This window comes from Podarcis muralis, chromosome 2 (assembly GCF_964188315.1).
Source record: "Podarcis muralis chromosome 2, rPodMur119.hap1.1, whole genome shotgun sequence".
In the NCBI taxonomy this organism is placed as follows: domain Eukaryota; kingdom Metazoa; phylum Chordata; class Lepidosauria; order Squamata; family Lacertidae; genus Podarcis; species Podarcis muralis.
Genome location: NC_135656.1, coordinates 17,058,726 through 17,072,009, shown reverse-complemented (window position 1 = coordinate 17,072,009; position 13,284 = coordinate 17,058,726). Strand labels below are relative to the sequence as shown.

The 13,284-nt window shown below is 42.1% G+C and overlaps 1 protein-coding gene across 5 annotated transcripts in view; it reads left to right on the top strand.

Annotated features, from left to right (window-relative positions):
• CA10 (carbonic anhydrase 10) overlaps nucleotides 1-13,284 on the top strand; it is a 342,227-nt gene that overhangs the window by 316,354 nt on the left and 12,589 nt on the right. For all 5 annotated transcript variants that reach the window (XM_077923947.1, XM_028711158.2, XM_077923948.1 and 2 more), the window contains 2 exons: nucleotides 167-262; nucleotides 3,213-3,285. In XM_077923947.1, coding sequence (XP_077780073.1) covers nucleotides 167-262; nucleotides 3,213-3,285 — 169 coding nt within the window. The remainder of the gene's footprint in view (nucleotides 1-166; nucleotides 263-3,212; nucleotides 3,286-13,284) is intronic.

Sequence of the window (13,284 nt, the reverse complement as noted above, 5' to 3'; positions counted from 1 at the left end):
CTCCAGGATAAAAGGGGGGGGGGAGTGCTATTATGAATTTACAAGCTTGGTAGGAGATCGCATTGCAAACAAATCTGAATTTCTAAAAAGGATATTTGTCGTTTTGAAAGACAGCAGCGGGTTTGATTTTCCAGTATTTATTATTTGCTTTCCCCTCTGTCCTTAGGTTCAACTAATCCACTATAACCATGAGTTGTATACAAATGTCACAGAAGCTGCAAAAAGTCCCAATGGCTTGGTGGTAGTTTCTATATTTATGAAAGTAAGTATCGTACCATTTCATCTGTTTTGAGTTACATTCCTTTCAGATGGTTGTAAGAAATTAGGAGCATTGGTGGCTGCTTGTATTTAAACCTCCTTCCAGTGCATTCCCAATACATATCAACACAGAAGTAAGGTCCAGGTGTGTACAGGGTTGCAGCCTAAGTAGATTGCTGGTAGATTGCTTTAATAGCTGGTAGATTGCTTCAGTAGCTTTGTGCACCATACCTTAGGATGAAAAATGATCACTGTGGCTCAGTACTCGGTGTGAAATTCAATTGCAACAGACCATTTCCATTTTTTCAAAAGTGTATGGAGATGTTTTAATTCCAAAGATGCTTTTAGAACATCCACTATGGCCCTCTTTTAGGCTGCAGTCCTGTACCCCGTTGAACTCAAAAGAACTTACTTCTAAACAGACATTGATAGGGTTGCACTGTTACTGCCTCTATGCTTATCTGATCCTCTTTCCCTCCCATCTTTTAACATATGGCATTAGAATGGATGTTTCTGTGGCCATATTGGTTTGATGCACACTGAATGTCAGTATATTCTAAAAGGGATTTCATATTAAATTCAGAATTACTACTTCGAGTCCTTAAAGCCCCAGTAAATAATCAAAGCTTCACTTGGCAAGGTACATAAACTTGGGGTGAAGGCAGATATAATTTTCGAAGAGCATTTATTTGTATGTCTACATGTTTGTGTTCTGGGGTCAGCTCTGAGAAACTCGTCCTGTTCATTTGCATTCTGTTGTTTTGTTTTTTTTTTAAAAAAAAGAAGCCAGAGGTACCTATTGGTTAGCACTCATGACATCACCAACCCACTGCCCAGTCCCCAGTTTTGCAACTTTAAAAAAAGATTCTGTAGTAAAGTGGATGAATATATATTTGAATATGTTATGTATATATTCGTCTGAACATATATTTGAATATGTTATGTATATATTCGTTTGAACATATACATTCTGATTTTAAATCCTTTGCATATAAGTCCAACAGGTGGAGGAGAATGATGTCAAACAGATGAGTAACAGGCAAGAAAATTGTGGAAATTATCATAAGGGGCAATTGCAGGCTGCACTTTAAAAATAAAATCTGAGGATCTTTATATCTCTGCCCATACAATGATTCAACAGTATTTTCCACTTTAAATGCAATATTCTTTGCTGCTCTGCCACCTTCGCTGTAATTCCCTACTGGACAGTGTCCTGGAAGCAAATTCAGCCACTGTATCTGAAGTAACTTACCAGAATGTATGGCAATGTATGACCACTAACCATTGAGGGCCAACGTACCTACGCCCAATGAACCTGGCTAGGTGCCTCATGTTACATTATTTGAGTGTGGATATTTGGCAAGAAGTAGGGACGCGGGTGGCGCTGTGGGTAAAACCTCAGTGCCTAGGGCTTGATGATCGCATGGTCGGAGGTTCAAATCCCCGTGGCGGGGCGAGCTCCCATCTTTCGGTCCCAGCTCCTGCCCACCTAGCAGTTCGAAAGCACCCCTAAGTGCAAGTAGATAAATAGGTACCGCTTTATAGCGGGAAGGTAAATGGCGTTTCCGTGTGCTGCGCTGGTGCTGGCTCGCCAGAGCAGCTTCGTCACGCTGGCCACGTGACCAGGAAGTGTCTGCGGACAGCGCTGGCCCCTGGCCTCTTAAGTGAGATGGGCGCACAACCCTAGAGTCGGACACGAATTGCCCTCTCTCCAGCCATCTCCTCTCCCGAATATGGGTTCTCAGATTTGTGTTTGCTATGGCAAGGGAAACAGTGGCTTGGGGAGGGGTTTAGCAGGAAAAGCAGTGGGTGGAAGAGGGTTAAGCAAACCCACCTCCCTACTGCTTTTTCAGCTGGTTCGCAGCCACTCCGGTTGGCAGATCCGATTGTGCTGCCAAACAGATTGTTCAGCCCTCACATTGCAGGCTGCCAATGATTAGGCATGTAGGTTTTTTCCACAAATATTTTTTCTTCTGTAGAATCCCTTTTTCTCTCATCACATTAAATCATCCCGCAGGACCAAGTGATGCTTTGATCTGTTTGCCCTTGGCAAATTGTTTCTTAACTTTTGGAGAGGTTGTTTTTAAATATATATAATATATATTTATGTAGAAAAGATCTGTATGGCACAACTGGAGCTTCTTCCATAACAACAGAAGACTGACCAATAAAATAGGTCTCTCGGTTGCTCAGTTCCAGTCCTACCCTTCTGCCAGTACCAACAATATGTTTCTAGAAAAGAGAGAGAAGCGCACTGCTGGAGGGAGGTGGCGGATGGCAGTGTGAATAGCTGCTTCATGAATTTTGAAGACTTCCTTAGTGGAGAATGTGATTTTTGTACTGAGCAATTCCTAGAAGATACCGCTTATTGCTTTCCCGTGTCATCCAAACCCAAGTCAAAATGTCAAGTGCTGATTAACTCCTATATAAAATTTGCAGTCAGGCTCTGCTCAACAACTGTGTGGCCTTGAATCATGACCACAACATGAAAATTTAACCAAGCATCAAAATAAATAGAGGCAGAGGCCTGAGGAGAATAAAAGGAGTGGAAGAAACAAAAGAGAAGCAGATTCATAGATCTGGCAAAGAAGAAAGCATGTTTCGTGTCACAGTGTCTCACACAACCTCAAAGACCAGAAATGAGGAAGACACATATATTAAAGGGTTTGAATATGTTTGCTTTTAGTCGAAACCCGTCCTGCCAATTTCTTGAACGTCTCCTTCCTCCGCAGAAGAAAGGCTTCTGTTCTTCTGCCTCATTCACAGGGTGATACAGACTTTCTTTAGAATTATGTTGGGTGCAGAGTTGAGCGCTTCTCCTCAGAAGTTAACTTTCTGCCAATTCCCAAGTTGCAGCTTTATTCCACCAATACCCACCATCCAAACAGATGCACTTTTCCAAAATGAGGTGTTTTTGGTGACCGGTTTTTGACGACAGATTATCTCTCTCACAGGTGTCTGAATCATCAAATCCATTTCTAAACCGTATGCTTAACAGAGACACCATCACCAGAATAACGTATAAAAGTAAGTTTCTTTTTGAAATAAATGTATAAAGGGTTCTGGGGGAATCATTCAGTGGGCACACCTCACATTGTGAGGAATACTTAATCCAAGATTTGGTACTCCCCAAATTGGCTGTGAGCTTATTCAAGTTTTCCTCAGGGGCATTTGGTCAGAGACCATTTTCAATATAAGTACAGGTATTTCCAGGTGTGGGAGGGAATGGAGATCAACGAAACATTTATTTAATTTATATTTCATAGAATTGTCAAATTGTAGAGTTGGAAGGGATCCCGAGGGTCATCTAGTCCAACCCCCTGCAAGGAAGGAATTTTTATTTCAACATTCATAAACATCCTTTTCAGCCTAAGCCCTTTAAAGTGGGTAACAAAAATTCAAACCAGAATCAAAACGTAACGGAAGATACACAATAAAAAAATGTGTCAAAGGTAACCATGGGGTGTTAAAAAAAAAGGAGTTACCACACAAGATATGAGCAATCTGCTTAGCTGGTGTTAACTTGAAATATAACTTCTAGTTATTCATGGTTGCATCAAGCTTTCTCAAAAACATGTCTTTATCATATTAAAGTGCTTGTGAACTTAAATATCAACTGGGTTAATTAAATCTGGACCTAATTATATTTCAACAGCACCTAAAAACTGTTAGCAAAGTCAATTAAATAATGGAAATTGAGTCCAGAGAGAAAAGTCTTGATAACACTCTACTGAGCAAATTGAACAAAAACAGTATATAATTTGCGGAGAAACAAGTAGAGTGGTCTTTCTTAGGTCAGGCCTTGTACATAACAAGTAGACATTCATCCAAACACACAGAGGAAAACTCCCTCAGCACTACACAACCAATCAGGGCACATGCCACGTTGGGTGAATGCCTGATTGCTAAGCACCCTGGGATCATTAAAACTGATGAAGGGTGAGATATAAATAAAATAAAATAAATTTGGACATTGTGATAAGCTACGCTTAGATGAAACTAGGTAGTAAGGAGGAGAGCCTGCATGGAAAGCAAGTCAAGAAGAGAGCCCATAAACCCATTTGCAAAAACTATGAGTCAAGAGCTGTGATGGGTAGCATGCGGCCCAGTTAATAGCATTAGAACATCAGCATTAGAATGCTGTTAGAATAGAGTTGTCAAAGACAGTACATAAGAATTACTTCCTGCAGTAACAAGTATTGATTAGAAGCATTTTCAGGACAAAAAAGAAATGCAAAAAACCCCCAAGTTATTGAACGTAATTTCACAGATGTCTTGGATGATGGATTATAGTGTCATTGCACGGGGCGGGGAGATCTAATTTTGTTTCATATATTAGAAGGAATTCTGTGCTGCTTTTAAACAGCTGGCTTTTTTTAAAACCCATGCTTAGGAGCTTCATTTGTGCAGTCAGTGTTCAGTTTGAAGAAAATAAGAAGTGTCATTCACTTAATTTTGGTTGGGTTAAAGAGTGCGGAATTAGGTTCAAGATGAGGAAAAGTTAATGCAATAATTGAAGCGCTGGTTTTCAAAGCATCACAAAAGATACTCTACAGAAGATGTGTCAGGAACATCCTAAAAGCCAAGTGCCCCTTGGATTTTCAAAGTGGGATTTTTAGATGAGTGCTTCATTAATTTCCTAGTGGTTACTAGCAACCACCCCTCTTTCATACAGTGTTATGGGAATTCATGGAAATGACTGTAAGTGTGATAAGAATGATATTGATAGTTCTAAAGAATCATTGCTCTAATATTCCAGCTTTTTAAAAGCCAGTAACTGGGGGACTCAAGATTCTGGGTTTAAACTCTCTTTGCTGCACTTCTAGAAGAGAAACATTTGTTCTTACAGGAACTAAAATCTAAAACTAGTGTTTGAGGGCCTCTTCATCACATATTTAATGTCTTAGGTGCATTCCTACATATAGAAGTATATACATTATTACACAATGGAACTTCCCCTCCCTTTCCTCCTCCCTGATGCGCTATCCAAATAATAATAATAATAATAATAATAATAATAATAATAATAATAATAATAATAATAATTAATTCTGCTTTGGAGAATTGAAGGAAGCAGAATTGGGGGAAGTGCTGGGGGGAGTGGACAAGTTCCATTGAGCAAGCAGGAATCCTTGTGAATGGGATGGCTTCATTGGATACAACTCTAAGTGAGAAGTTCACAAATTGTCCTAAAGCAGAGTAGAGTTGGGCAAAGAATGCATACTTCCAGTATGTATCAAGTCTGTGTCCAGTAAAGCAAACAGAAGCTGTGCATCCAGCATATGTTGCTAGCATTAGAAGCCTACTAGGTCCAGTTCTCTAGCATCCTTATGTGCTGGAGGCTGGAACTACCCTCCTTTCACTCAGATTCCTGCTCATAGGAGATCCCCCACCCCCTCCAAGTTGTTTCATTAGCTGGTCAGCTCTAACTGCCTGGATTTTTGCTGGAGTGATGTTTTGTTTTGTTGCTGCGGGTATAAAATTCTCAGACTTTTGTGTATCTGGAATGTACCACTGAGTTACTCGGGACGCAGGTGGCGCTGTGGTCTAAACCACTGAGCCTCTTGCCAATCAGCAGGTTGATGGTTCAAATCCCCGCGACGGGATGAGCTCTTGTCGCTCTATCCCAGCTCCTGCCAACCTAGCGGTTCGAAAGCATACCAGTGCAAGTAGATAAATAGGTACTGCTGCAGTGGGAAAGTAAACGCCGTTTCCGTGCACTCTGGTTTCCATCACGGTGTTCCATTGCACCAGAAGCGGTTTAGTCATGCTGGCTGCATGGCCTGGAAAGCTGTCTGTGGACAAATGCCGGCTACCTCGGCCTGAAAGCAATATGAGCACCGCAACCCCATAGCCACCTTTGACTGGACTTAACCATCCAGGGGTCCTTTACCTTTACCTTTTTTTTACTGCGTTACTCATTCTTTCCCTCAGGGCCCCACCCAAGACTGACACATGGTTCTCAGACTCACAATGGAATGTGGCCCATTGGTGTAAAAAGGTTCCCAGCCACTGCCCTGATCCCACCATTTTGGGGCTTTCAAAAGCCAGCGCCAGTGAATTTAAACTCAACATGACACACACTGCACAACTGCAGCTTGATCTATGAAACTGACCCACACAGTGATGAACAATTTCCTCCTTCCTTTGCACATGGATCTCCCAAGAAGATGGGCACATTTGGTCTCCATCTCGGCTTCCCACCCTTGGCAAATGTAGTCCTTGTGATAGGACATCTTCTCCTTGTGCCTACATAGCCCTCCTACATCAAGCTTATGTTTCAAAGCAGGTTGGGTGCCCTTGAGAGGAGTCCTCTTCGCCGTGAGCTTCATCACATTTTGTCTCCTCTGCCTGTTTCAAGTGCAGGCCAGAAATGTCCTACCAAACTCAAAAAAGAACTTGGGGCCTCATAAAGCTAATCTTAAAATGAGAGGTGAACAACCCCAGAAAGAACTATAGCTCTCCTAACCCCCCACACCCTGCCACACTATTATCCGTCATGAATGAAGCAACAGAAATGAGGGTGTCTTCGCTGCTGCTGCTGCTACTGCTAAGGGAAAGGGGAGGATCTGTTTGGGTGGTGGTGACAGGATGGTGGGATTTGGCGATCATGGATTGGCTTGGATTTTTACCCAGATGCTCTGTCTCCTACCTGCTCAAGGAGAATACTCTCAGGCAATCCAAGGGCAGCCTCAGAGAGCTTGGTCCTCTCTCAGATCAGAAGAACTTTTTTTTCCTTTTTTAAAAAATAGTTTTTATTAAGTTTCTTACAAATATAACACATATTACAACAAAAAAGAAAGAAAATCACCAATATAAACAAAAAAGAAAATAAGAAGATAAAAATACGTATCAACAAACACCCAGACAATACAAATTAATTGACTACTTAAACTTCTAATGTCATAAACATGGTTTTGACTTCCTCTGAGCCCTCCCATCTGAATTTCCTTGTATTTAAATGTAGCAGTTTTCTAATATCATTATTAAAACACAATATTCCAATTAGAATCAAATCTCTTAACTTTTCTTAAAGTTCTAAATCTCAATTATTTCACTAATTCTTACTTTCATCCTAGGCCTATTTGGTACTTTCAAGTAATTTCTAATTTTTAATATTATGATATTTATTCAAATAGTCTTTAAATTTATTCCACTCTTCTTGATGTTCCTTTTCTTTCTGGTCACGGATTCTTCCAGATCAGAAGAACTTCTTACTCCCTTGTGCTCATCATCTGTCTCGAAATTCTACATTTCTGCCCCTTTTACAAGCATTCTAATTTTGGGGCTCCTGTTTTTGAAAGACAGAACCCAGAATTCCAACTTTGTTTAACACCTGCATTGCAACAACCCTTGGAAGCCACACCATTGATTTCTGGATTAAAAGATACAAAGCACGGTTATTTTGCACTTAAATACCTGTGGAGTTATTGGCAGACCAAAAAGTACTGACTACCTATTACGCTACAGGAAGTAAATTGATCTGACGGTGGTTCGAGAGAGTGCCAGGAAATAAATAGTGGATGATTTAGGCTTGGATTATGCTTGTTGTCTTTATGGGTGCATGCAACATCAAGAATGGCATAAGAGCTCGCAGAACTCCTGCAATTCCTTGACCAATTAAGATTTTTGTGCCAAGTCCATTCATTATCGACATGGCAAAGCTAACAGTACAATTATATTGTGATGGAAGATTATACCGATGGTTTTTGACCAGTTATCATGTGGCCATCTGTTAGTTGGCCACTCTTTTCTGTGTGGCGAGTGGCATAGCACTAATCTATGTTGGGCATTCTGTCAAATGTTCAAAACTTGGATAGCTGGTTTCAGCCAGCAAACTAAGGCAAAAGTAACATGGTAATTGGACTTCCTGTGCTGCAGTCTGCTGCAGTTTACTGCAGTCTGGTTGTCGAACTTAATCCGTTCCGGGAGTCCGTTTGACACCCGGAACCGTTCAGAAACCAAGGTGCGGCTTCTGATTGGCTGCAGGAGCTTCCTGCACCCAATCGGAAGCTGTGTTGGACATTTGGCTTCCAAAAAAGGTTGCAAACTGGAACACTCACTTCCAGGGTTGTGGTGGTTGAGAGCCGGTTTGTTCAGGAGCCAAGCCGTTCGGGAACCAAATGTAATGTTTCTTTCAAGACCCGAGTGTAAATGTCTTTAGTAGACAACCGAACAAGACCACCATCATGCAACAAATCTGTTTGCTTTAAATATTTATATGCCCTCCTGTAACCGTGAAATTTCTAAATGCAGCTTTTAACAAAAAATGTAAATTAAATACAAAAAATATAGCATTAAAACCATAGGCCAGGTAAAATTATTTTAAAGCAAGAATAGATTAATAGATTAAATATAAAGGCACCAAAATGACATGAAAGTTAGCATTGGACAAACCTCTCTGGGGAGAACATTCCAAAGCTAGGATGTTTCGACTGTAAAGACTCTTTTCTCACTAGTACTTTTTATTGGCAGCAGTAGTATTAAATTTATATACCTCTCAGTTGGTAAAGCATGAGGGTATTAATCTCAGGTTCATGGGTTCGAACCCCACATTGGACAAACTACAGTGGTACCTCGGGTTAAGTACTTAATTCGTTCCGGAGGTCCGTTCTTAACCTGAAACTGTTCTTAACCTGAAGCACCACTTTAGCTAATGGGGCCTCCTGCTGCCACTGCGCCGCCGCTGCGCGATTTCTGTTCTCATCCTGAAGCAAAGTTCTTAACCCAAGGTAATATTTCTGGGTTACCGGAGTCTGTAACCTGAAGCATATGTAACCCGAGGTACCACTGTATTCCTGCATTGCAGGGGGCTGGAATAGATGACCATAGAGGTGCCTTCCAGCTCTTCAATTCAATGATTCTGTGTTTCATGGCTTCTAAGACCAAAAACCAGAGACCAAGAACAAAACCGAGAATAAGTTTTCATTGCAGTGGAGAAGAGGTCATCAGATGTCTTATGTGCAGGTTTAATTCACTTTAAAAGGGTCTCAGGCTAAGACCCCCTTGTGAAAGATGTTGCTCAGCTGCTGCCATTGGGCATAAACAACGCTAGGCTAGATGGACAGACTCTGCACGAGGCAGATTGATGCGTTTTAGGGGCAACATCTCTAGTATTAAAATTTAACAGAGGTTTCATTCCCTCTCATTTTGAGGCTGCGCCTTTCGTTTAATGACTCTACCGCGTTGTTTACAGGTGTTTATTTATAATAAAGCGTGGGCATATGGCAGAGCAGATGGACCAAAGTTGTCACAATAAAACTCATGTGTGTGTGTGTGTGTGTGTGTGTGTGTGTGTGTGTGTGTTTGTGTTTCAGTGTCCCTGGCTTTTCATTCCCCCCCCCCCAGCAGAAACTACCTCCTTTTTTCACCCAAGCAGTCTCGCTGAAAAAATAATAGGGTGATAACTAGGAGAACTTGGCCTTTAGAATTTGAAATGCCTCATTTCGACTGAACTCTTTGATGCTGTGCATCACACTCCGTGCTTTATAAATAATGAATAGGTGAGAAAAGGAGAGAGAGAGAGAGAGAAACCAGGGTGAGTCAGAAACCAGTCACTGGCTTGAAAAACAAACAAACCAAAATCACCCTGAGCCGCACGTAATTCTCGCAAAATGATGGTTTCCTTTCCAATCTTCATTGCAAATAGGGCTGAGGTCATCTCTGGCTGTTACCGTATATTGTGACCGTCTTCCAGCCCAGTAACACTACTGGAGTGACTTTGTGCTTTTCAGCTGGCCTGGGGGGGGGGCGCCTTGCTGGGGGTTCTCTGCAATGAAGACAGAGCATGTGAATAAAATGAAATGAAGCCCATGAAGTGGGAGAAGAGATGGGGGGGAGCAAAGGAGGCACCCACACTAACTGCGGGTCCCCCAAAGCCTTGCCAAATATCTTGCATCTGGCAGGGATGCCTTGCCTTGTCCACCACCACCGCAGTTCAGGCGCATCATGCATGCGTGGGCACGGATGCCTCCTCATGAGTTCCATCTTTGGGAAGCTAAACTTGCGAGACGAAAGCAGCCTCACGTCCCGAGCCCTTCGCTTGAGTCAGGGTAATAATGTGGGTCAAGGAAGCAGAGTGATGAGGTTCATGGAAATAGCAGCTGCAGTAAGTAGGAAACAAGAGTCAGAGTCAGGGCTTCCTCTTCCCTTCGGATCACAAAACCAGGGTGGATTTGATTTAAATCAAATCGATTTAAATCACTAGTCAGTAAGACTTGATTTAAATCATATATATTTTTACAGAAAGACTCATTCTTGCAGGTGTAATCTTAATATTTACAACCAGATCAAGGTTTCATTTTTGGAATAATAAATTTTCAGAGTAGTTTTTACAGTTATATCAAAAATTACTGATTTGGTTATACTATTAGAAATGCATTGACAGATAACTATGAAATTATCGTGAGGTTTAATAAGTTAACTGTATATTTGGACAACTTTTCTGCTGTACTTTAGTGGAAGGAGAAAAATCATTTCCTTAATAACAATTTAAACAATTTATTTAGCTAAAACAATAACGTTATAGCATATGTATCCATGTTTGTTAACTGATGTGGTTAAATGATTATTATTTTTTTAAAAAACCACTTTAGACTGAGTTTTAGCAGACATGAAAAACTTAAAACAAATCCTTATTTCCGGATCAATAGCCTTTGAACTATAATGTAACTTGAACAGGAAACTATCTTTGAAAGATTTTTCCTCCAAAAGCATTTTATTTTAAAAATGTGATTTAAATAAAAAAAAATCCAATTTAAATTAAAAAAAATCCTACTTATTTATTTATTTGTTTGTTTGTTTGTTTGTTTAATCATTGATTTTTATCCACCCTGCACAAAACGCAATGGGGACATCTGCAGAATGGAACCGCCTTAGACATTATTGCACCTGAGAGGTAGGCTGCAGTCGCAGTGGCAATAATTGGTGCTGGCTCCTGGGGGCCAAGACTCTTGCCCCCCACGCCCCGGTGTTCAGAGGATCATGTGTGTGACGTCAGCTTGTGGCCAAAAGACCTGTCTGAACCCAACAACAAGTATTTGCCTGCTAGTGAAAGTAAAGGAAAGAGGGGATCATGGAAGGGAGTTCCAGAAACTGGGAGCAGCCACTTAGAAGTTCCTATCTCTCCCGTGTCCTCATCGAACGTGTCTGCAAATGTGGCAGGACTGAGAAAAGGCCTTCCCAGAAGATCTCAAAGCATAGCTGTCAACTTAGATTTGAAAATAAGGGACCAGCAGCCTCGAAAATAAGGGATCAGCAGCCAAAATAAGGGATTTTAGTCAACCAACTGAAATATGAAGTTAAAAGGGACCAGATAATTTTGAAGAGCCGCGCTGGTTTTTAGCCCTTCGTTTCCAGAGGTTGCTGCTCAAGATGCCAGCTGATGAAACACTGCAATTAAATAACTACAAACAGCAACCACTTTTCATGCAAAACAAAGTCCAAGCTACGAAGATGCTGCTGCAGTTCTGTATCTTTTCTCTCGTGCTCCATCTGCAGCTCTCAGTTCCATCAGGCAGGGTGGGAGGAAGGGGGCGGGGAATAGCGCCCAAAGTAAACCCACAGATCAGACCATCTATGCTAGTCTACCACTACAAATCTATGGGAGAAGCGATTTCGGTCCTTCCTCCGCTTTCCCCCTCTATGGTTAGCCCTTGGAGAGGAGGCCGGAGGGGGGCGGGGTGGGCAGTCAAGCAATACAGTTGGAGCCTCTCTTCTCCCTGGCCAGCAGGGAGGGAGGGAGAGGAGCTGCTTCCTTTGAAACCTGGGAAATTTAAGGGACATCATCAATAAGGGACAGCAGCAGGATACGGCACTGGGATAAGGGAGTTTCCCACCAAATAAGGGACGGTTGACAGCTATGTCTCAAAGCCTGGGCAAGCTCATCTAGTTTTTCCTAGAGTGAGCCGTTTCCTCTGAGACGAGAACAATTCACACTTTGCACCTACTTGGGGCCTCATGAAGTCACCATGAGCAACAGCCAACACACGGTGCCTGGTGCGTCCAATCCAAAGCGTATCTTCTGGCTCCTCCCTCTCAGAAGCCCATGAAATTGGCCACAATTGTGGCGCATATAAAAGTGAAGCATGAGCACAAACTGTGCAGAATATTACAGGCTGGCGAAGAGGGGGGAGAAGGTGCAAGCATTGCTCCAATGAAGGAACCACCTGGCATCAGTTTGACAGCCAAGGTTGAGCTGGGAAAAAGCTCAGACCTCACTACGGTTAAGAGTGGGGACAACTGTATCGCTCATTACAAATTTCACCACTTTCTCTCTTGTCTTCACCTTGCTCTGCTTTACATTTTTGAGAGTTTGTTGTTGTTGTTTAGTCGTTTAGTCGTGTACGACTCTTTGTGACCCCATGGACCAGAGCACGCCAGGCACTTCTGTCTTCCACTGCCTCCCTCAGTTTGCTCAAACTCATGCTTGTATCTTTGAGAACACTGTCCAACCATCTCGTCCTCTGTCGTCCCCTTCTCCTTGTGCCCTCCATCTTTCCCAACATCAGGGTCTATCCCAGGGAGTCTTCTCTTCTCATGAGGTGGCCAAAGTATTGGAGCCTCAGCTTCAGGATCTGTCCTTCCAGTGAGCACTCAGGGCTGATTTCCTTCAGAATGGAGAGGTTTGATCTTCTTGCAGTCCATGGGACTCTCAAGAGTCTCCTCCAGCACCATAATTTATAATTTGAATTTTGAGAGTTACAGGAATCTATATGTGTGTTTTCCTACTGCCAAGTTGTTGTACTGGAATCATAAATGCCGTATATTTTTAGGAGGATACAGGCATGAGTGTTGTTAAAGGGGGAGCCAGGGGAGCCTGAATCCCAGGTCTCTTTCTTGAGCTGCACCCCAGATCATATGCCCCTTTTCTTCTTCGTTTCATGCTTTATGTTTTCACCTGGATGCTCTGCTGGCGAGATTCTAGCCCTCCGTCATCTTAATTGCATATTAGCATATGCAAATCTGTATCAAGGGCCTGTGCCCTTGCCCTTTCACTATGTCGCAATGTGCTTGGATATAGGAATG